This window comes from Pholis gunnellus (assembly GCF_910591455.1).
Source record: "Pholis gunnellus genome assembly, chromosome: 13".
In the NCBI taxonomy this organism is placed as follows: Eukaryota; Metazoa; Chordata; class Actinopteri; order Perciformes; family Pholidae; genus Pholis; species Pholis gunnellus.
Genome location: NC_136540.1, coordinates 6,848,812 through 6,873,510, shown reverse-complemented (window position 1 = coordinate 6,873,510; position 24,699 = coordinate 6,848,812). Strand labels below are relative to the sequence as shown.

The 24,699-nt window shown below is 42.5% G+C and overlaps 2 protein-coding genes across 4 annotated transcripts; one reads left to right on the top strand and one right to left on the bottom strand.

The window, feature by feature from the left end:
• LOC306705501 (ras-related protein Rab-39B-like) lies at positions 1–1,697 on the top strand (the record flags this gene model as incomplete). The annotated part of the gene is made up of 3 exons (XM_079172273.1): positions 1–215; positions 1,103–1,373; positions 1,542–1,697. 3 exons carry the CDS (start codon positions 1–3, stop codon positions 1,695–1,697), a joined length of 642 nt encoding a protein of 213 aa, XP_079028399.1.
• A 3,859-nt stretch (positions 1,698–5,556) lies between these two features.
• slc7a3a (solute carrier family 7 member 3a) lies at positions 5,557–18,468 on the bottom strand. 3 transcript variants are annotated; one of them, XM_079172375.1, is made up of 12 exons: positions 18,401–18,468; positions 10,931–11,554; positions 10,684–10,845; positions 10,292–10,475; positions 10,085–10,200; positions 9,446–9,668; positions 9,216–9,355; positions 8,977–9,079; positions 8,547–8,770; positions 8,257–8,423; positions 8,017–8,125; positions 5,557–7,916 (listed from the first exon to the last, which is right to left on the bottom strand). In XM_079172375.1, the coding sequence occupies exons 2-12, from the start codon at positions 11,295–11,297 to the stop codon at positions 7,762–7,764; spliced, it is 1,950 nt and encodes a 649-aa protein (XP_079028501.1). In that variant the 5' UTR covers positions 11,298–11,554; positions 18,401–18,468; the 3' UTR covers positions 5,557–7,761. The 3 variants fall into 3 exon arrangements, with proteins under 3 accessions (XP_079028501.1, XP_079028503.1, XP_079028502.1); XM_079172377.1 differs by lacking the exon at positions 18,401–18,468 and adding an exon at positions 17,278–17,297; XM_079172376.1 differs by lacking the exon at positions 18,401–18,468 and adding an exon at positions 15,168–15,340.
• Between the last annotated feature and the right edge of the window lie 6,231 nt (positions 18,469–24,699).

Genomic DNA, 24,699 nt, shown 5'->3' with positions numbered 1-24,699 from the left:
ATGGAGACGATATGGCTTTACCAGTTTCGTCTGATCGTCATCGGAGACTCCACAGTTGGCAAGTCGTGTCTGATCCGGAGGTTCACCGAGGGCCGCTTCGCCCAGGTGTCAGACCCGACGGTGGGCGTGGACTTCTTCTCTCGCCTGGTGGAGATCGAGCCGGGCAAACGAATCAAACTACAGATCTGGGACACTGCAGGGCAGGAGAGGTTCAGGTAAAGTCAGGACTCTTTTATCTCCCTCTTGATCCGTCTCATCCAGCCGCAAACCGGCATCATGACTTGCAAACAAAAGTCACATTCCTGCCTTTCTATGTATTTTTTTCTTTGTGTTAAGAATCCACACCAACATGACAAACACATCTTAAACCCAATCTTACTCCAACCATTTCCTGATCCTGTTGGATGTCTTGGATGGGCATTAAAGATCCTAAAGGATAAGTCTAATGATGTGCTATATTTTTCTTATTATCTAAAAAACACATTCAAATTCCTAAACCACGTGGATTCTTCCAACAGGTATATTTACTGAGTATCTGAAGCCTGATGAAGCTTATTCCTCCAAAAACAATTTCCAACACACCAGTGCTATATTGTAGCACTGGATGACATGTTTCTCCAATATGATCAACATGGGCATTGTAGTTTATGTTGAGTCAAGTCCACTTTACTGCTGCTGTATATTATTAACTAGAGCACCAAATGGTTCCCAACAGATGTACTATTTAATCCTGCTGGAATCACGTTTTCCAAGAAGGACAGTGCCCAGCTGATTAAGGGTTAGGTTTCTTCAAAGCTAAAGTAGATAGTTGTGTCCCGTGTTTTTACAATTTACATCCTCATTAGGAACAAAAGGTCTTGGGGCAAGAGCCACAACCGGGGTAGAGAAGGGTATTGATGGTTTTGGTCTTTTCCTGAGATTTGTTTCGAATAATGAAAAATACAGAATGGTGCCAAGAGGTTGCATCCTGTCACAATCCAACACTTAACAGTTCCTTTCCTTTAAACTGTTTCCATTTAAATAGTGCATTTGTCTCTTCTTCTATTTTCAGCATAAACAACTAAGTTAGTTTCACAACCCATCCATCCATCTATCTCTCCAGGTCCATCACCAGAGCTTACTACCGTAACTCAGTGGGAGGGCTCTTGCTCTTCGACATCACGAACCGCCGCTCCTTCCAGAACGTCCACAACTGGCTGGAAGAGGCCCAGAGCCACGTCCAGCCACACAACATCGTCTTCCTGCTGGTCGGTCACAAGTGTGACCTGGAGGCCCAGCGTCAGGTGACCCAGCAGGAGGCGGAGAAGCTGGCGGGGGCCTTCGGGCTGCGCTATGTGGAGACATCGGCACGAGAGTCTATCAACGTGGAGAAGGTGTGGATGAGATTTGACTATTTCTTCCCAGAAACAAAAACTCTCTTATTTAGCTTCATCACCAAACGAGTTGCCTTTGTGGCTTTTAACCACACCCTGTGGTCTTCCTCAACTGAGATTAGCTCATGATCCTTCATAATCTGTTTTTATTTGCTTCTTTTTCCAAAGGCGTTTGTGGATCTGACGAGGGACATCTTTGAGCTGGTGCGGAGCGGGGACATTAAGATCCAGGATGGCTGGGAGGGCGTCAAGAGTGGATTTGTTCCCAACACCGTCCATTCCTCCGAGGAAGTCACCAAGGGCAGCCGGCAATGCTTCTGCTGATTTACCTGGCTGCAGCGTGTGGGGGGGGTGACAGGTAGTAATACTCCGGTGGACTCCAATCTGTAGGAGATCTGTCTCACGCCTTGGCTGCACCCTGGCCCGTTTTTTTGGGACTCATAATATTTTCCCTGCTCAGTTACACAATTTACTTCTATATATAAGACATTGTTTTATCTTTCGGTGCCTGTTTATGGCTCATTGTTGATGTTCCCAACAGGCGTAGAAGCACAAGAAGCATCCTAATATTCTCACTGTTCTGTTTGCATGTGTGTGTGTGTGTGTGTGTGTCTGTGTGTGTGACTGACTGTAATAATCCTGCTGTCTTTGCAGCTCTCAACACTTCAGCTTTACTGCACTTTTTGGCCTTTCCTGATGTGTGCAGTTATATTCCAGTTGGTGCACTTCTCTTAAAGACTGATACTGAATCAGAGATGCCAAGACTGAGCCATCCGTCCTTCTTTAGATGCATAATACATATTGCAACCGTGTACAGACTATTTAACCAGTGAGAGAGAGCAGACAGAAAGAGATCCTCACTGATTGTACTGCACTACGAATCCAAGTGGCTTAACACATAAAGAGAGCGGACGATAATACAAGTGAACTCAAATTGAACCAAAGTTTGAGACTTTGTGTTTGTTTGTCTGACAGCGACCCGCTAACGACTGCTTGAGAAAGAGTTTGCACTGTGAAAATGTTCAACGGTACATTTGCTGAAAGGAAAAGATATTGTAGCCGATAGCCATTATAGCTTAATAATAGCGAGGAGATTTATCGATATGTGAAGTACCCACGTTCCTGTTTACTACTCCGTGTTGGTTTACTGGTGAGAACTGTTAAGACGTAACCTTAAAGCCTTTTGTTTGGAACCCCAATATGTTCAATATTAAATCAATTTGAAACTCATTATTATGTGAATAAATTATGTAAAATATATATAAATGAACCAACATTTTGTAAAATAAATGAAGAAATGCCTCTAATTTGTTCTGAAATGTTATTTATTTTCATAATTACAGTTTTATTGGAGTTCATTTTTATTTGATTATTTACATTTTTACTTAAAATCCCCCTGTTTTTATTGCATGATGACATTTTCTCAATGGTAGTATATTTCATAATACATTTTAATTTAAGATATCACTTTACATGACAGTGGTGTCGTGAGCGGCACGTCACCTCGCCCCATGCCCCAAACAACTGCTATCAAATGTAGCCCTTTATCTATATCTATATATATATATATTTATTTATTTTAGTTAGCTGCTGTTAGAGAGACTGAATGGCTGCATTTGGTCTCAGATGTTCCTCATAAAATTAATTATAAAATTAATTAACCAGCTAGTGCTGATGCTAAGTGCTAATTCACAATCCTGCTAGCTAGTTAGCCAGCTCTAGGTAGCATGTGCAGGCTTGTTAAGCTGCAGAGATGATTATAGTCACAATGTCTGTGTGCTGTGCTTATTAACCGCGTATGCCTCTAGTTTGTTCATTCAGAACAGATTTGATATTGTTGTTGCAGGAGCTAACTGGCTAAATTGGATAGCAGATGTTGAGCTATCTCAAGAAAGCTAGGGGAACTTGTGATTGGCTGAAAGGTGAGAGGACGGTGACGTCACTGCCATTAAAAAAAGATCAAACTGTATTTGAAAAGATGTCACGAAATAAAAACTTTAAAATAAATACTTTTGAAAATGTCTGTCTATTATGAAATGGAAATGAACTCCAATAAAACAATAATTTCTGAAATTATTCCAAAAAAATATTGTTTGATTTATAAACACAATTGATTCATGTAATTCTTTGTCATAATAACTTGATATATTGAACACTTTGGGAAACTGATTCCATGAGTTTGTTTGAGTATCATTAACATGAAATGGCACCTTCAGGTCATTTCTCCTCATACTTATGCCTAAAATCCATTTATTGATTCAGTCATATCCATATTTAATTTTAATTTAACTCAAATTTTCCAAAGAAATAAAACATTTTTTATTTTTGATATAGTGTAAATAGCCATTTCATTTAGTTCCTGGAATCTCATCAGAGCAGAAATAATAAAGATTCAAATGTATATATGAAACCCTGAAAGTGAACAAATTAGTTATTTAAACCTGCTACAATTTATCAGACTTCAAGTCAGATTCGTGGCCTCAATATTCACTAATTCCAACAGTTTGGAAATGACGATGTGCGAGTTCATTTATTTGTAAGTGTCCAGTGGAAGTGTCTCTTTCCAGTGCCTTTTGAAGGAGAAAAGCATAATTAGCCCACAGTCAAGTTCCTGTTCATAGATAAAACTGTTTATCCTGAGATTATCGAAATCTGAAATGTAAGGTGGCTGCAAACACATTGGTATCACATTACACAACCTGTACATATTTTATTTGAAACCTAACAAACCTGACAAAGTTGAGTCCTCAATGTTGTTGTGACTCTGGGATTATTATAGCACAAGTGTCATCAATAATATATGTCTTGAGAAATTAATAAAGATTTGCCTCGTGCAAAATATGAAGGAACTCTGCTGTTTCTACCACAAAACTGACTGTTTGTGTAGCTAACAGGCAATAACGGGCAACACAGCCACAATGTTAACAGACGTAATGCTGTGTGCGGCCGCTAGAGGGCAGCCTTCGTGTGTGGAGAGGGGAGGGCAGAAAGAAAAGCTATATAAATACCATGTTTTGTGTTTTTAGCTGTTAAGATTCTGGATTCTATATTCTTAGTTTGACCCAGTGATGTTTTAAATTGTCTTAAAGGGGATTGCACTGCGTATCTAATGCTTTGCATGTATGGAGCTGTCGTTTCTCAGTCACATTTACGCCCCAGAGAGCCGGTGAGTTTTTCAAAAGGTACCACAGGTTTTGAATATAGACGGAGCAGATAAGAGAGAGACAAACAGGCCTCTCATACAAGAAGGGAAGGAATGTAACAGTTAACTGTATGGCCATTTAGCCGGAGGCAGAGGTAGACACACAGAATGGTTGCGCCATACCAAAGTGTGCGTGTGGGTGTGTGTGTGTGGTTAAAATAAGCGTGACAAGATCAGACAGGAGTGTTCGGTTTTTCATTTCTAAATGGTTCCTTATTTAAATGATTTTTTTTTGTATTGAGACTTTTTTCTGTACTTTAATTCATGTAAATTGAGTTTTACTCGACTGTTACATACTTGCCTACTGTGAATAAGGGGATCATAGACTGTTGAAGCTGTTCGTATGACACGAGTTTATTCTGTAAAGGATAATTGACTTTATTTTAGGGTTATGTAAATCTTAATGAGGAACAGCACAAAGAAACATAATTGGAATGTCTTTGGTCACATGGACACAGTTTGTCTTTACGAGTCTATTTGGAGGAAAGGGGCATTCGTTGAAGTTATTTACTTTTTACGGACAAGTTATATGTTTTGAATGAGCCTTTTGTTGCACAAATTGTTGTTCAGTATAAACTATCGTGATCGCCCCTGGTGCTTTGAGAACTGAGTGTTTTAGAAATCGAGCTTGAGCAACTGAGAACAACTGTCACACACATTTTTGTATTTCTAGCCGTTAAAATTGTGGCCTATTCTAAAACCACTAATAGCGACTGAACAAACATCGATTAATACTGCGTAGAGATACAAGTAAGAAGTGACTTATCCTGTTGTGGTAGGATGTGAGAAGTTAGTAAAACAGCCAAAGGGCGGAGTCATTACAGAACTGAAATGACATACGTACATGGCTCAGACGGTTATGAGTCATCACAGGTGACTCATGGAGAAAACGGTGACAATGGCCTCTGGTCTTCAGCTCAGTCTGAGGGAAAAGTCTCCAGCTTTCTTTAAATAAGAGGTAGATAAAACACACTCTCTGTCTGCCATAAGCATGAATTATTTTATTTAAAAAAAACACTGAAAATACAGCTCATGTCAGCGATATGTACAGAATATAAAACGGGAAATAAATGCTGTTAATGAGATGGCATGGAGAGGCGATGATAGAATTTATTTAAGAAAGGCACGAGGGCTGAGTATGAAGAGCTCCGTGTGACGCACGTCAACTGCCACAAAACCGTTAAATGATATCGCTGGAAGGCAGAGTTCATAATCCCGGTGTTTGAATCGTCCCAAATGACCTTTTGTTTTACCAACCCAAGTGTTTTCCTCCTCAGGCAGAAAGATGCTTCTTTCAGGCACCAGTTTATTGAATGCCTAAAGCAGCAGCTTGAGGGACATCTTTGAGCATTCACAGAAATGCTTCAACATTGCATCCAGCGGGACAATTTTATCTAAAAAGGGCTTTATTTGTACATTGTGGATTTCAGTAGCACTAGGTGTCAAATCAAACGCCTTAAAAACATCTCTTACCAAATTATACTCATATGATAAAGAAAGTGTTTGCATAATTTACAGCATTATTCAAATAAAAATACATTTTTAAACAAATGCCGTACATTCTAGAGTAAAGCACTATACTCGGACAATAAAACAGACTATAAACAATAAGTTATATGGACTCTAGAGGGTTGGGGTAAAAACATTTTCTTTCATATTTCACAATTTAGAGACCAACTGTTTAGTGGAGGTCGTTCTTTGTTTTTGGAAAACTCACGTTTCCAAAAACAAGTTCATTTGGTCAGAAAGATTAAATCATTTGACGCAAGACGTGTAAAAACAAGAAGAGACCAAAAAAAGCAAACTAAAGGCTAACAATTAAAATATGTTAACATCTAAAAATGATAATAAACTGATTGCGACTGATATGACGCGACAAAAGCAACCTGTCCCTAAAAAACAGTAAAAGAATATTAACAGTTCTATCAGTAGAAGTAAATAAAGTAGTAAAAACAAAGTTGAATACAATAAAAGTAAACTCAACAGACAAAGCTGTCAAGAACAAGTTTCAATTGAAACTAAACAAGAACCTTTGAGAGTCTTTTCACAAGAAAGTAAAAACAAAAAGGTGATGAAGATGATGAAACCGATCCCCAGCTCCCAGATCGGTCAGAGGTGGACAGGTTATGTGAACTGAAATTCTAAATCCTCGTCGGGAGATTTCTTAATGTCATCAATGTGCGTGTTGAGTGCAAATCTCATCAACCTCCTCAGATCTGCAAACATATAGCTCGATACAGGCGCGCAGGGAGTATGAAACAGACGGGTGCAAGTGTGTAAATGACTTCTGGAATTATCAAATCAACTAGATGTTTAAATTCATAGCTACGTTTTGGGGAAAAATCATATTCAACCAAATATGGGTAAATCCTATGACTCTTTGCAGTTCATTTCTGTTAAAAGCCTTTGAAATAAAAACATTTTAGTTATTTGGTTTCGTTTGGAAGAAAGGCCACAAAACACCATTTCAACGAGTCTATAAGCGAGAACAAAATTGAATAATTTACAATAAGCGACTGATTTCCTCCCATTTTTAAAAAGGGTGCTGTGTACAGCGACTGCTGTCTGGGGGGCAGACGGGCGATCCGACCGGTGCAGATGACATCAGCGTCGTCTATATGTGCTACTGACCTGACAACCAAACAGCCTCAGCGTCTGTTGAACACGGTAACTACTGAAGGCCCCGTCACTTTGCGTTGGCTTGTGCTTACTGAGGTCTAAGCTATTGATTCAAGTGTCGATCATAATGTAATGTCCTAATTTTTAGCGATGCACATAGTGGTCGTTATCGGCCCCTAGTGGCTCCACACGCAGCCACCAGCAACGGAGGGGAAGCAAAGACGAAAACAGTTGAAACCAGAACTTGGATGAGGAGACCCCGCGGAACTCTTTTGATAGTTAGGTCCATTCATAGCATGTGATAGAGGCAGGTAAAGCTCTCCCAGAGGGCTACGGCTAAGCACAGACAGACAGAGGCTCTCTCACAGTGTCCAGCCATCGAGTTCATCAGCCTGCAAGACCAGAGGTAAGACGTATGATATACAGGAGTTGCTTCTCCTCCCTTTTAAACCCGGGGCTGCGTTTCCGAGCGGCCTACATTGCAGCATTTGGCCGATAGTTCAACCAGACCGCCAAAATGAGTGCAGATGCTCCGGCAACACTCTCCCAGGTCTACGCCCGCGTGCATCAGGGGCTGCCGGCTGCTTCCATGTCGCTGTCGTCCGGAGCGGGAGTGTAAATCGGGCTCTTGGTCTGCAGCGCGGGCTCGTATTTACGCGGGGAGGACCTTTTGGCAGCTACGCTGCTGTTCTTGATGCCATAGAAGAAGTAGATGGCGAAACCTGGGAGGGAGGGAGAGGAGGCAATGGGAAGTTACAAAACGGTCACACGAGTGCGTGTGGCACTAGAAAGGAGAACACGATGAGTAATGTTCCAACGTACCGATAAGCATCCACACAGCGAAGCGGCACCATGTCCCCCCGTCCAGCTGCATCATAAGGTAGACGTTGACGAAAACACTGAACAGGGGCAACGCGGGAAGCAGAGGGACCTAGAGGAACGGATGACGTGGGAAAAGGTCAGCACAGCTATTTAAAAATGAATAAATAATAATGCCAACACGGAGAAACCCTCTTTTCTGTAACACAAAGGGGTCTGTTTGCAGGGTTTGACCGGCCTTACCTTGAAGGTGAGAGCCTCTTTGCTCTCAGGCTGCCTGCAGATGATGACAAAACAGACGACACAGAGCAGGGCCAAGAAGACACATGGCACCACGACGGCCGCATTCCCGGCCAGCAGCTCTGTGAGACAGTTGGCGAGGATAACGCACAGTACCGTGATCAAAAATGCTGCGGAGAGACGAGAAGGAGACAAAGTTACTTAAAACGGTGGCGGAGAGACGCAAATGTGTCTTATCGAATCAGCTCACAAGAGTCGACAACGATCTTTGGATTCCTGCCAGACACACTTACAAATAATAGCGGTGGTGGCGTAGACAATGTTCCCAGAGGTCTGCGTTGGGATCTTTCCACTCGGGCAGAAGAGCAGCTTGAAGGTGAAGGCCTCGCGGAGCGGCATCTCCTCCGTCTCGTACTCGTCGCCACTGTCCACTCCACTTACGGCCACCTTCTCCCCCTTCACCAGCTCCACGAGGTTCTCCGTCTGGCTGGACGAACTCAGGGTGCCTGGCTGGTACCTGCGGAGGGACAGGAAGTGTGTCACAGTGAGTGACAAACAGGGGCTTTCATCAAATGTACGGTCATTCTCCAAAGCCAATATGAGAATTCTTTATCTGTACACAGATTGTGATACAAGTATATTTTTTTAAACTGGCTTTATGGCTACCACACACATGATTACAACTTCGAGAGTGTGTTTGCAGGGAATAAAAAAGGTGCTTACCTGAGGATGAGGACACAGATGGCCACTAGAGAGTACGCCAACAGAGTTCCAATGGACATGAGGTCGACCAGAGCGGCCAGGTCGAACAGGAGGGCCATCAGAGCTGGAAGGAGAACATTTACACTGTTACACATCTCTGCAAAGGCAGATAGAGGAACAAAGAACTACTTCAATGGCTCAGATTAAATGTACAAAAACCAGCATCTGTCTTTTGCAGTTTTAAGAGGCAGTGAGCTTACCCGCAACGACGCCAGACGCAATGGTAGCCAGGAGAGGAGTCTTGGTGCGAGCGTTCATCTTGGACAGAAAACGGAACAGCAGCCCATCCTCCGCCATGGCATAGATAACACGGGGCATGGGGAACATAGAGCCGAGGAGGCTGAGAGAAGGTCAATAGTTAGTACTGGACGTAGGTATTTAAAAAAGATTTGACACACTGGGAAAGCGAGAGTACAATTTGCCTCCTTACCTGGTGGACAGGGCGCAGAGAGAGCCCACAGCCACGATGTATCTGGCCGGAGCCCAGCCGACGTAAGTGAAGGCCTCGGGCAGAGGACTCTGGGAGTCCAGCTGGTAGTACGGCATCAAGAGGGTCAGAGCGGCAGACACGCCAAAGTAGGCGAAAAAACAGATCAGCAGCGAGGCGACGATGCCAATGGGAATGGAACGCATGGGGTTCTTTGCTTCCTCGCCTGGAGACGACAAAACAAAAAAAGAGGATGAGTTGATAAGAAGCGTTCACTAGAAACAAGGCGAACACACCAACCAATCCTGGTTTTGTATGCTTGGTAAAGCACATAATTGCAGTCTTCACAGCACCTGAACAACACTTGCAGGTCTAGACGCAGTAGGTGGAAAACGTTACATAACACAACCGTTTTAATACAGGCAACAGGTGTTGCGTCAGCCCAGCGCTGTTGCACAGATGATGTGGAACAAATTCCAGATGTTCTGATGCAACACTGACTGAAAACCCATCATCAGAAGCGGCTCCCCCTTACTGAACGATACGGACTTCCCACGACACAGAGTTTGTGCAAACCAAACGAGAAAGCAACTCGAGATACGTCTTCACATTGCCTACGATGTACTTATTCAAACCACTCACTTGTTGTGGCGATGCAGTCAAAGCCCACGAAGGCGTAGAAGCAGGTGGCGGCACCAGACAGGATTCCGGTCAAGCCAAACGGAGCGAAGCCGCCCACGCCGAATTCCTCCTCGACTCTATGAGTGACGAGAGACACACTTAGCAATCAAACACGGGCGAAACAGCCAAACGATGAGTTCCATTCGCTGGCGGCAGTGAAACACTCACTTCGGAACCCTGCTGCCGTTGGTGTGGTTTATGAAGCTGATGTAGTCTTCCTCCGTCAGGTTCCAGTTGGCCGTGTCCCCCTTAACGAAGCCAGAGATGATCACGAAGCCCAGAACCACCAGATTGACGCCCGTGAAGATCTTATTCACCAGCGCCGATTCGTTCACGCCGAAGGCCAGAAGTCCTGAGGACGGAGAGGAGAGGGATGTAACCGACAGTTCATATTTCAGACCGAGAACAGCGCGTCCTGCTACGTGGGTGGATGTGTTCGTACTTCATAGCGTCCAACAAACCACGAGTCAGCGACACCAAACACCCAAATATTTTTTTTCTAACACGGCTACTGGCATGCCACACGCTGCAATGTTAGTGTGACAGAGGCGCGCACTCACCAGAGAGCAGCAGGACCAGGATGAGTGCGAACAGGTCCGGGTACTCTGCCAGCACATTCCCTGGCACCTTCATCGTCATGAAGGCTTTAAAGAAGCCGGAGATCTTTTGCTCGACCAAGCTGTCAAACGTCGAGCTCCACGCCCTGGCAACACTGGCAGTACCTTTAGAAAGAGAAGACAATTATTTAGTCCAACGAAGTAGTAATTAAGAAAAATGAAAACAACTCCACCGAAACAAAACGCTCACCTATCACATAGGAGAGGATGAGGTTCCACCCAGTGATGAAGGCCCAGATTTCTCCGACTGTCACGTAGCTGTAGAGGTACGCCGAGCCCGTTTTGGGGACGCGGGCGCCAAATTCAGCGTAGCACAGGCCGGCCAACATGGAGGACAGAGCGGCGATGAGGAAGCAGAGGACAATGGCCGGACCTGCCTTTTCTCGGGCGACCTCGCCGGCGAGGACGTAAACGCCGGCGCCGAGCGTGGCGCCAACGCCCAGGGCGATGAGGTCCAGCGTGGACAGGCAGCGGGCGAACTGGGTCTCTACAGAAGAACAGTCTAGGACCCGGCGGCGCAGCAGGACTTTGCCAAAGTTGGCCAGCTTGGCAGCCATATTTGCTGTGACTGTGTGTGTGTGTGTGGGCACTGAACCAGGCTGTGTTTTAAATCCTTCTAGTGTGGGTGTGTGTGTGTGTGCGATCGACACAGCTTAGACTGAACACGTGTGACTGATCTGAGAGTAGAAGGACTTTGGGCAGATTAGTTAAAGCAAGTACTTGTTGCTTATTGATCCTTAAGTGGAGGTGGGAAGACGCAGAACAAGAAGCGGCAGGTCTTTGGTTACGGTGTTTTGCAGCAGCAGATTAGGACCTGCGAGAAAACACAAGAAAACAGGAGCTCAAAACAGGGAACTATTCAGTCAGTGCCAAAGCTTACATCTCACACAGATCTCTGTGTGCTGTGCAGCAGGATTATTGTGTCATTTCGTTCCAGGAAAAGTGTTCAAACTGCAGGGAAACCATGGCGGGGTTAAAAAAAAACAAAAAACACAAGTGCTCAAAGATTGTCACCTCGACGTGGTCTCGCCAACCTGTGCTGTACAAATCAACTTCACCACGTCGTAGAGTAGGTTTATTTAAGTTTGACACCACACACTGTGCCTGAGTGAGTTTAGGTGCATTTCAAGTGAACCCAGGTAGCACCAGCGATGCTGGAGACTTTGCTGGATTATTCTTCTCCTCTTTCACAAAAAAAGGGGAATCGGCAGGTTAGGTGAGACAAAAAAAAAAGAAAGAAAAACACACATTTCACTACACGAGAACCTGTATAAATACCAGTTACGCAACTTCCAGGAACAGCAACGTGAGACAAGGTAGAGCATCGAAATGATCTCATGGAGACAAAAGAAAACATAATACCAAGCTACTTCATTTCGCCTCAACAAATAAACCTGCCGTAGTACACGCCCATATAAAAACACATGGAACACCTCGTCCAATTCCTCAGCACTCCCTGTACTATGAGAAAGAGCACTTTACTACACGCGTTGTGTTGTTTCAACAGACGGACGCCGACGGGGGGAAGCCTGGGAAACCCGGAGGCTGTGAAGCGATGATAGGGTTGAATTCTGCAAGCTAATATCAACAAGGGAGAGGAGGACAGCGTGAACCAGCAGCTCGATAAGATGAACCAGCTGCACTGGGAGACGGTACAGATTCAACAAACAAAATAATACTCTGCATCTATAAAAACTGACCCTTACCCCATTTAAAAAGCCACAAGGAAGGTTGTTTCAGAGCCTTGTTCGGGGCCCATTCCACCTGCTTCGTTAACAGGTTATCCGTTCTACTGATTGGGCCAAACTCGCACGAATAACCAATAATTGGTGTCCCCCACACCCGACCTAGCCGAGCTCAACAATAAGGCCGTTAACCTCAATGAAACAGGGTGAACGATAGTGATTGCACCTGAACACACCAAGGGCAGCGCATAACAGGCCAAGGACAGAGCACAGGCGAGCACAGGCGAGCACAGACGCATTGTTTTTCTTTGGATGTCGACAGGCTCCGCGATATTCAACTATCTCGCACTGCGTACTACGGTGAAAATTGACATATTATCAAAGTTTGGATACGGAACGTTTTTATTTGTAAAGAAAAAACGCTGGCGCTTAAAAACAGGTTCCACCTGTTGGTTCACTCCACCTTGATGAAATGCTCCACCAAGATTAGGCAAAGTCCTCCTTCGCGCAGCTGCTCCTGCGGAGGGACTCATTGAGATTAAACACAAGTGTAAATACTTCATACACACTCCTCCAACTGCTGCATTCAGAGGGAACACAATTTCAGAAAGCAGGAGGCACGTTGGCTCATTTTTCCATAGAGGGAGGTGTAATTTTCCAGGGTTAAAAATGTCACAGAATAAAGTTGACTTTATATAAATGTTGGACTACCGACCAATCAAATCTTTCAAAAGGAGGAGTGTCAGTTGTTAATCTTGAGATATTTCGCAATGCTAATAGACGTAGCAGAAACAACATGGCTCGTCTGGTTACGCAACCGTAGAGCTGGGTTGTCAAAAAGTGGCGTTAAAAACAAAGCCATGTGTTTTGTATTGCAATAGACGGAGGAGCAGCAGCGAGCTGTAATGAGGTTAGCAGGTTTGTTTCTTCTCCAGATAATCCTCTTAGAGAGACTGTGGCAGCAGTGGCAGCAATGCTAAGTCAAGTAACAGGACCATTATCCCAGCAGCCTGCTGGAACCGGAGCACTACTGGCCCGAGTCGTTGGTCATAGTCCTCCGACACGAAGAGCCTTTCAGTGTGTGTCCATTTACATATAAAATAATAATAATAAAATGGAATACACTCTGGTTGTGGGTTTGCAGAAGAAATTAACTAAAGAGTACAACACTGTTTACAATTTATTACCGAGACTGTGGCGGCTCGTCGAAGTCTGCTTTGTCCCGCCACGGTTTCAGAATGAACAGCAGCATATCGTTTCACTAGTAAAAAAAAGTCCTGCATTCTAAATGTTACTTTCACTAAGTACAAAATATGTTGACAGTAAACGTAAAAGTATACACGTTATGCAGAATGGCCCATTTTAAATAATATATTCACGGCAGGCCTCTATCATTGGATTCCAATTGTTCATCACTTTAATGTTTGTTCTGGTAAAGGTGGAGCAGATTTCTAAGACTTTAAATACTTAGTAATTAGGCTGTAGTAACATCACATCATAGTTAATTAGTTGATTTTTGTATTAAGAATCTGAATCTGCAAAGTAGCCTAACTAGTAACTAACTATGTCAAGTTGAAAGTACAACATTCCCCTCTGAAGTACTTCAGTAAACTAAATGTACTTGGTTACACTCTACTTCCTACAACCAGAAAGCAACGTCACTCAACAAACTGAAAACGTCTGCTGCAGGTAACACGCTATTCTTTTCATGTGGGTTGTTACAGAGCTCACATGCGTGAGAAACAACGCGCCGCAAACTGGCACACAGTCAAATCTGCCCCACTCGCACAAACGGGCACCCACGTGAAAACCACGAGGGAAAGATTAGAAAGGAGGCATCGACCCGGGCAGAGGGGGCTCGAGCATCGCTTTAATGAGACCGCCCTTAAAGGGAGGTCTGCATTTTTTTTAAACCTTGAGGTGCCGGCAGACCTGGAAGAAAATTCTCACTGTGAATGCAAAATACAAAAGACATTTCCCAACGAACTTTAATTTGTCCCAATAAGTTTTCACAGCTTGCGTAGTGTCAGTGAAGCATTTTGGTCCCGCCTCGTAAAAAAAGGTGTGGCCGCTGTGGGTTGGAACCACCCCCCCCCCGAGGAGATCACAGCCAGACGGGCAGAGTAGCTTGGTAACAAATGTTTACCGACACAACATTGACACTCTCAGATCTCACTTCCTGGTGTGTGCGAGTGGAAAATGCGAGTGGAATGTCACACCGAGTGGAGCGGGAGAATACCCACCGTGTACCAGTTTTCCCATCAGTCTTCAGAGGGCTGAATGTTTATTGTTGGCTGCTCTCGGTGATGTTTGCATTTCATTGTTTGACGGCATTTCTCTCAACACTTAACTGTACTCGGCAGGATATTCTCTTTTGAAATGGCACGACTACAGGAGCTTTGATAGAGACGTTATGTTGATTTTATGGCATCAATAGAATATTGCCATTGTACTTAAACATTGCGAGAGCTTTTATCCTGTGTGCTGTGAGAAAGAACAGGCCAAAATTAGACCTCAACGTGATCTACAGCTGAAAGGCTTTTTCTTTTTTTTTTAAACTGTCCAACATACCATGTGACCCAAAACAAGCATGTTCTGCCTGAAGCACTTAAACTTAGTTTTTTAAACAGGACACGGGGTATGAACAAAATTTGATAGCACGACAAAAATAGACTATTTGGAAGAATAGCCGCATCTTAGATTCACACATTTAATAAGTGTGAGAATGCATTTCGGCCTAACCTTTGATCCACACAGTCGGCCTGGTCTCTGTTTCTGGATCAGTGTTTCACTTCTTCTCTTTACTGCCTGTCCGGTTGGAGTGACGGATGGGCTCCGATACGTCCGTCCGCCTCCTCAGCACTCAAACCAGGTTATCGGGTATCACTGCGCTAATAGCGTCGGACTCAGAAGATCCTCCGCCGCAGACCATTTATGGATGAAAATAAGAGATGTGTGGTGTTTTTTTTAATTGCTTTGAATTCGAATAAATCACAAGTACGTCTTAGATCCTGCTCTGAGTATAAAGGAGATTTCCTCTTTCTGGGACAGTGGAGTTCCTCTATGGAGGCAAACCTCTTAACCAAATTGTTAATAGTTTGTCGTGTCAGTGGTAGTTGTTGTCAAAGTGTAGTATTTGCAGAGATAAGATAAACACACCTCGCCCTTTGGAAGCATGGCTTTGCTAAGACGTACATGTGCCAACGTGAGTCTTGCCTCAAGTTATAATAAATGTGTTGCCACATTGAATCGATCCAGCACTGATACGCATCACTTTACATTCCAATAAAACAACTAGGCTACTGTATTACAATGATTACAAGCTTAACTACACATTGTTTCTTCTCAAAGTGTGCACGGAATTACAGTCGAAAGCTCAGATTTACGGATCCCGTTCCAGGTCTATCCCTGAAAATAGTAATATTGCTGGTGACAACACAACCGTCCGTTAATTTGTGGGGCCCTGCGGCTGAACAAAAGGGAACGAGTTCGGTGCCCCGTGGGGCTGACATCCACAGAAAGAGGTTGAATGTGAACCTGTGTAACCCTGGAAGGTACGTCTGCATCACCACGGGCTGCACAGAGCCAGCGACCCGTTCTCAGGCACCTCACGCACACACACAGACCAACAATGGTGTTCCAGGCGTTTGAAGTTAGAAACAGTATTTTCTTTTGAGCCAGAAATGCGTTTGCATGAGTTCACATTAAGGCTGCATGTGCTTTTGTTCATGTGTGTGTAAACTAAAGTAAGTGTGGACAGACGGACCGCTGAGACCGAACTGAACGACCCTCAAAGTCACCTGCCAACAACAACTGCTGTACGCTGTGAGATGGAATGTGATAAACTACGGATCTGTTCCCTTTCCCATGCCGACCGATGTCAGAACCATTAACATCAACGGCCACAAGTGCATAAGTAACCGACACATTCAAAGAGAGGATAACCTATCAGCTGGACGTCTGAGAATGCCAAGATATGTCTACCAAACTACGCAGGTCAGACAAGATTACGCCACGTGTGCAGAAAAAAAAACGTGACAGCGGTGCTCCGTGTAATTGTTCCCTCCCAACATTTAATTATGCTCCGACTAGTTAGAAACTGGCTGCCACATTTCCCAGCCTCTCACGATAAAAAAAAAACACACACACACACAGTAAACATGCATTTTGCAAAAATCTGCCAATTTGTCAAGTCAAAATCTTGACTTGATGATGATCAGCACTCTCACTCCCCTGATCCCAAGAGGCAGTTTGTTTAAGAGGATGCAACAACTGCAGTGTAACAGGCCTCCTCCTACACATCAAACATTGTGAGAGACACCCACCATTAATCCCGCTTATTTGTATTTCTGGCTAACAGGAATGCTTAACAATTACAGTGCAATAAACAGTTTACAATATCAAGTTGAACCCCAGCAAGGTAAATATACCTCTCTCAGTTGAATGCAACACAATGCAAACGGCACTAGATCGATACCTCTTGGAAAATAAAATTACACCCTTCAAGGTGGAATGTTTGTGTTATGTGTGCCAACGTGTACCTACACTGGTACGCCCTGATACATTCCTAAAAACAATCTGACATGTTTAACTGGTTAAAAAATGAAAATGCCCTGGTAACTCTGGGGCTGTTACCTGTCAATAACACACAAATTAACAATAATAATTTGACAATAATAAATAAATTAATAATCAATAGCAACTGAAAGGACAGGCAATGACAAAACCCCTGACCATATCAGCCTTTCTTTTGGGCTTTTACGGTGTTTGTCATTTACTTTACTGAGCTGGAACTACCGAAGTGTAAATTAAGCCTAGATTACAATAAATAAATAAAAAATAAAAAGGTGACCTGGTTAGTCCGACAACGTCTCGACTCCCACTAATCCACCTGACATCAGGTCGGGATCCAGTTACACACCCAGACGCTCTACTCCTGTGTTTACTAACACAGTAAGAACAATAACCTTTGTAATTAATGGAGTGGCTTCAAATCGGCTGATGCAACCAACGCATGGTTAACACCCAGGACACAGACGATGCGCTAGAACTTTACCCGGTAGGAGGACTCACTGTGACGGCAATCGACAATTTGTGGTATCAAGGTGCTACATTCATTTACACTTAAACTAACCTTATTTGTGGGCAGTGTCGGATACACTAGGTGATGTTCAACTGTCCATCTGTCAGGGAAGGAGACACCAGCTAGCTACGTGGCTCCGCTCGGTTTCTCGCGTGCTGAAGATGCCTTCGCGGATCACGGAATAATTGCCCCCAATGTACACACAGACCTGGTGCTTGTGGAGTCTGTCTGGTACAAAGGTTATAGCGGACGCGGGTGTCAGACTATTAACGTTAGTTGGTCAATGTTGTACCAGAATTCAGAGTTATATATTTTGATACAGGGTCTGTTTTGTTTAGCGATAATTCTTGGAATCTTTAGAAATTCTGGGGTCTTTGAACGCAGCCGTACGGTCAGCTCACGCCCTACTCGCCGGGTGCGTAATCCGTCTAGGACCATCAGAACCAAAACATTGAATGAGAACACGGAAACGTGTCGAGCAGTTTGTTTGAATTCTATTTTTTTAAAGCTTTAACGTGTCCCCTCGCAAAGGTCACCTCATCAAATGTCTACTTTCTACTCTATTGTGGTTTCCCGTGCGCGCGTCCGACCGACTGACTGACTGACTGATTCCCCGCTTAAATGACACATTTATGCCACCTCAAAATAAAAAAACGTCAACTACAGTGACTGAACTGAAAACGTGTGTAAAGCCCGCTCGGCTTGTGCGGCACGTTGTGTTCATTGTAAACATTAATGTGCCAGTACAACTGATAACACACGAGGGGGGATTGCACCAGACCCACACACCCGGCTACATCGAACGGTCGGATAAAATGTCATCACAAGACGACTTGGATCATAAAAAATTGAATGTTGAATGGTATGAATGAAAGGTGATGACGGGCATTACCTTTAGTGTCTTCTGGGTGGTAGCGGTGAAATGAGCTGTGAGTGTTCGCTGATGAAATATCCCGCTCTGTTGAGCGAGTGCGTGCTTTTGATTACGAGGGGCGGGTTGTAGCAAACTGATGTAACCGGAGGCGGAGCTTTTCCTCTGTTGAATGGAAAATACATTTATGAATATACAAATATTTACTTTTCCGATAAAGGTGCAGTGATCTAATATACAGATGCAAGCTTGAACGACAAAGCAAATAAGAGTTAGTAAAACAAGTGTTTAAGATACAGAAAACGAGTACACGCGAGAGAGAGAGAGTGAGAGTGTGTGCGTGTGTTTGTGTGTGTGTAAGCGCGCGTGTATGCGCGCGTGCTTTTCGTAGTAGGAATGCCCATATATGGCCCCCGCGTCAGCGTCCTCCCCCTTCTTCTGAGAGCTATATGCGGACCCTGGCTCTCCACTCTCTCCACTATATCCGATGTTGCTTTGTTCTACAGATTAAAAGAAAAGGAGGGAAACCCAAACTATTTCTTTCATGTGCATTTGCACTTAGTGACCTGTGAATGTTGAAGGGTCAGTGGTGGCGTCAAAAACACAAACTTTACACCTGTTATTCTCGTGTCACTCACTGACTGAAGCATCATTTTACAAAATGACATCTGCCTTGTGTTTGAGGACATGCCGTGACATCATGCGCATGTAAATGAGGGGGAACAAAAACGTACTTCACAATAATGTGGTCTGATGCCACATAGACTCTATGTGGCATCAGCGTTGAATTTCTCAATGTCAACTAAAAAAATGTTGCATACACTTTATGTAAACAAACTTTTATTTTGTAAAGTTACTAAATCAGACAATGTGTGGAGTGGGACATTTTAGAGTGACAAAATAAACTTCAAGCTAGGGCGGGTAATTTATTTTAGAAGCAGTGTTTGTTATATTTGATGAAATTTTCATTACATCCTGACAGCAATTAATAAATAAAATGCTCTGAAAAAAATGTAATAAGTCTGATTGGATGAGAGTGTTCCGGAGCTTTTGCTGTTCGCTGCTTTCTTTAGAAAGGAGTTGTCAGTCTGACTGATAGTATAGCATTAGAACGGTCTACCAGGCAGGGATGCTGTCTTTCACCGACTTTATTTGCAATTTGTATAGAACCTCTGGCACAAACAATGAGGCAGAATAAAGACCTTAAAGGGATAAAGGTCGGAAACGAAGAACAAGTCATTGGACTTTTTGTTCTGTGCATAAGCCAGGGAGAAGAACGATATGTAGAAGGCAGGGAAATTCAAAGCCTTATCGGAGACAGAAATATAGCAAAAGATTTTCTTAAACAGGTGGATGTTGTCACCCGATTTATGTTAGAGATGTAGTTTAAATTGGTACGAAAATACAGATTAGAAGAAGAGCTCCTACGATGGATAGCCTATGATAGACATTTTATCACTCTCGATCTGAGTTTCAAACAATGGATTTCACATGGAATAACAGCAATATGCACAGTCATTAAAGACGGGAGTGTTGTGAGTTTCCAGGAGCTGAAAGACAAATACTCACTAAATAACCAGGACCACTTCAGCTATCTGCAATTAAGGGAACTTGGATAAAAATGGAATAGTTAGAACCATAATAGGAGTTTACAACTCAAAGAAGTATAGAATCATATCGACTATATATCAACATCTGATGGAAAAATTAGGAAATACAACATTTTATGTGAAACTGAAATGAGAACAAGAACTTGGTGTGAACATTACAGAGGATGAATGGTTGAATATTTGGAGGACACAACAGTCTTCAACATCCTCGCGTACTTGGAGAGAACATTGTTGGAAGAATGTAATCAGATTCTTTATGACTCCCCAAATTACAAACAAATGTCTGTCTATTGTCCAAATATGTTGGAGGAAATGTGGGGCATTAAATGTAGACCACTCCCATCTATTTTGGCTATGTCCGTAAATTGTACAGTTTGGGGCAAATGTCCATATGGTTATAGTCCAAATTCTGGGCTGTGATATACCTAAGTCATGTATGTTTCTCCACTTTGGTAACATGACAGCAGACACTGTGTTAAGAGAAGACGGGTTTTTATTTTTTTAAATGTTTTGTGTGTATGTGTTTGCTGTCTGTGGTGAAAAGGCAAAACGATAAAGTGTGAGGAAAGGAGTTGTCATCCTTGGGCTGTTTTTTTTGTTTAGATATGTATTTTTTAAATCTAGCTTACTCTCGCTGGTTTCTCCAATGTTACCTACCCACGCTTTAATACAAAATACATCATCACAGTTTTTTTATTAAGCCTAAAACATTGTGGATAACACAATCTCACCACAAGGTACATTTAGCAGTATTTAAAAGTGTCACATGAACATGTAAATGTTCCAATTTCTATTTTGGTTTGGGATTGATTTTTCTTACTTTGATGATGCTTTCTATTGCTCCTCTGTTAATGTTGACAAGAACTTGGCACAGGAATTTTGCCTTCTTAGGTTTCCTTAAGAAATACAGCCGGTTATGAACTTTCTTCACCAGGACCACGTTAGGTTGTTTGTGATGCTGCTAACTTGCTAACTGGCTAACTTTTCAACTCATGTCATGTGAGTCCACGACCCCGGAGAGATCAGAGTCGTGGACTCACATGACATGAGATGAAAAGTTTATACTGATTGAATATATATGGGCTTGTCTATGGTCAGAAAGGGATGTGGGACTGCTGATGCAGTACAGGGAGCGTCTCCATGTGATTTCCTTAATTCCGTGATTACCCCATAGTTCGTAGAACTAGATGTTTTTCACATATTACTGTAACGGCTATTTAGAGTTTGATGATTCAGTGTGTTGCAAGGCGATAAAATGTGGAAATGAGTGATTTCATGGCAATGTGATTCATTTTCTCGGAAAAATCTATTCTACAAAGAAAAAGAAACCCAGAACATTTTGATACATTTCAAGATCCAGCCATGGGGTGCCGTGGATAGATGCATATAAGACGGGTAATACAACGGAACTGACGGGTAAAGTTCTAAACCGTGAGCTAATACGGTGCTTTAGTGTTGCATATTCTATTTGTAATACATAAAATTACCACAAAGCACCTGACACACAGTAAAAAGGGTCTTTGGGGCCTATGGAAACCTAAACCTCAGGGCAGCTGCCCACTTCACTCCGTTAAGGAACATGTCGTTTTGACTGTCGCTTAGAGGTTAATTTGACTTATGGCATGTTTACATACTACAGTGACTTTATATCAGAAAGTAGTCAGCTGTGTGAAGTATCTGTCTAATAGAGTTTGTGTTGACAAAATAGCACTAAAAACTAAAATTAAGGGCCGCGTTGACTTTTGGAATGAGAGAATCTGTGTGAATAAATTCACACCAAGCCATTGAAATGCTGTCGTTCTTATACTGTTCAATTGTTGTTGGTTATTGTAAATTGTTTCCACCTTACGTGTAAAGGTTTGGACTTCTCTTTCTTTAATTGTTTCTGTTCCTGGGAAAGGCTGGATTTATTATTGTTCATGCTTTGGACCTATAACCTTACCTTAAACAAACAAACAAAAAAGATTTGTGAATTGCATTTTCTCCTTGTCCGTCCATCGAACTCTGTCCGATGGCACTCTAGTAGCCAATCGTCTCCCCTTTTGTACTTGCCCAGTCACACTGCTTTGGGATGCTCTTTCAATTTACTTCCACTTTATCAAGCTAATCCAACTGGGTGTCTCTGCAAACACAACCGGCGTCATGGCTGCACCCTGGGCTCCAGCGTTAGAACCGCTAACTAAACACCCCCTAATCTCTGCCTTGGCCTACTGTGCCCGTCCTGTCTGCACACTTTCATTACTCAGGACAAGGTCAGCGCTTCAAAGCTCACTAGTTTTGTAGGTCACAGTTCTCACTGATGAGGAAGGTCAGGGTCAGTGTGTGCATCCCAAAAAAATATCAAATTCCTTTTTCTACTTGTACTTCTGTCTACTCATACGCACGCACAAATGTCATGTTTGTGTCATCCTTGACGAGGGACCCGTCCTCGGCTGCTCTTTCTAAAGGTTTCTCACCTTTTATTTCTTGACTCTAGGTTGGATATAGAGCAAACTCATTTTTGTTCATGGGCCCCACACAACACAATTTTCATCTCAAGAAGAAATGTTATACTAACCTATAAATAACAACGCCTCCTAATGTTTCCCTTTCTGAACAACAAACAGACTGCTGTTTACTCAAACCTGTCAAAAATGTATTTATCTTCTCTGCTCTCACTTGTCTTTGCAAGTTCTTGTATTTTCCGCTATGATGAGTTTAGTGGCGCCGGATATTATATTCCTTGAAAACTGAAAGGTGAACACGCCAAGCACACTGCTATTTACCTCCACCGTTGGCTGCTGCATGAACAGTAATCTAAGCTTGACAGTGTTGTGTTACGTAGCCTGTACGTAAATAGGTGGTATATATAACAGCGTATAGGGCCTGACACTCTAATTAGGACAGTGTGACCCTTAGTGGATGTGTAGTTAAACCTGACTTTCCCCATTTTTTCTGTGTAGTTTAGTGCAACACAGGTAACTGAATAAACAGTTTAATGTTCCTTTTTTTTTAATTTTCATTGTGTGCAATGCCTACTTTTGACTACCTGCAGGTCAAGATCTACATTACAAGATCACTATTCTGGGACAACTTTAATCCACCTGTGGGCAGAATTCCTCTTCCCCTGTTAATCCCTTTATTTCCTGAAGGCGAGCTACAACGAGAAAAAGATTAGAGGACTTTACAATCCATGTTTGGTGAAACAAAAAGACCCAGTGTTGCAACTGAAGAGCCTCAATCTGTACTTATGAGGCTTCCTTCCTGCCACATATACTGTATTTCTTTAATTTACTGCACTGAGACTGTGCTCAGGTTATTGATATTTATTAGCCTTCCTTTGCCATATAGTAGGGTTATCTTTATTAGTGATTTATCTGTTGTTTTCAGTTTTGTCTATAAAATAGTAAAAAATGCTTTTTCCAGTCCCAAAGTGTCTTCAAATTAGTGTTACAAATAACTTCATATAGCACCTTATAAAACAGAGTTACACAGTGCTATACAATAGAAACAAAAAAATTAAAGTAAATAAAATCTGTAATATAAGATATAAAATTGTTGTTTTATCTGACCAACAGTCCAAAACCCAAAGTTATTCAGTTTACAATTATTATCAAAATAGTCGCCAATAAAAGTTAACCTATAGTTTCAGCTCTTTATTAGTTACATAAAACCAGTTTCCAGTTGTGTTATGGTGCATTAACAATACACGTTACCAAATGTAGAGTAAAACAGATCTGTCACATTACGGCTTTATTAATGTGAGCTTTGGAGCAGCACATGACAAGATCCATTGAGATATGGTTTAAAACCACTTTTATCGTTGAAAAAAAGTCTGAGGAGCGTATTCCAAAATAAATGAGAAAAACAAACATCACAAAAAAAGTAGATATAAATGGACTGTATGTGTTATGCAACTGTCAGCAATAATGATAAATATAAAATATTCTGCTCACTGCCAGTTATTATGAATCCACATGTAATGTATTCAGGGTCATGTCCTCACTTCAGTTTAGGAGCTTTTGGCGCATTTTGTCTATTTCTTTCTGAATTTAAGGGAACTTGGCTCGCTAACCCGATGGTCGTTGAAGTAATGCATTGTGAATTAAGAAATGGGACTTTTTATTTAAGTGAATTCTTGAGCAAATTTAGATATTGAAATAACCTGTTTTTAAATTACAAAAGAAAGTCTAACCATTTGGTAGAACCTCCGGTTCAGTGGTTGTGAATAGCTGGTTTTCAATACATGTTCAGTACATGTTTTGTAGTGTTGTTTTGTGTGTTGTAGTTTTGCTTTAAGTCAAAGGTAGTGTTTAAAATTAATGAACTAAATATGCTGGGAACGGCCGTGCATTTTTCCAAAGTGAAACATAACCAAATGTCACCACTCCAGTCATTTTCATACAGTCCCTTACTTACCACTCCAAAAGTAAACACTACGGTTTGACAGTTTCAAACAATGAATCTTTATGTACAGGTTGTAACATTTATGCAAGAAAAATCTTGCTCCAATATTTGTGCTCAAGCGTTCTCAACCTCATCATGTTCTTTTTCCATTTCATTGTTAAATGAGGTCATCTGCCAATCTGCGGCCATTCATCCAGCTCCCATGATGCTCTCTGATCCGTCTCACTGCTTCTCAGTTCGACACACTAATCACAAACTGGAAGGTGAGTTTTACTGATTCTATTTCTCCTCTTTCAAACTCAAAGGACACATGTAGACATGAAA

Bases quoted from the DNA above. Each gene is read 5' to 3' on its own strand.
- slc7a3a (XM_079172375.1), bottom strand. From the start codon at position 11,297: ATGGCTGCCAAGCTGGCCAACTTTGGCAAAGTCCTGCTGCGCCGCCGG. The intron at 9,669-10,084 runs GTGAGTGGTTTG...TGTCGTCTCCAG, and splicing joins TGACTGCATCGCCACAACAA to GCGAGGAAGCAAAGAACCCC. The intron at 8,424-8,546 runs GTAAGTGTGTCT...GTCTCTCCGCAG, and splicing joins CGCCACCACCGCTATTATTT to CATTTTTGATCACGGTACTG.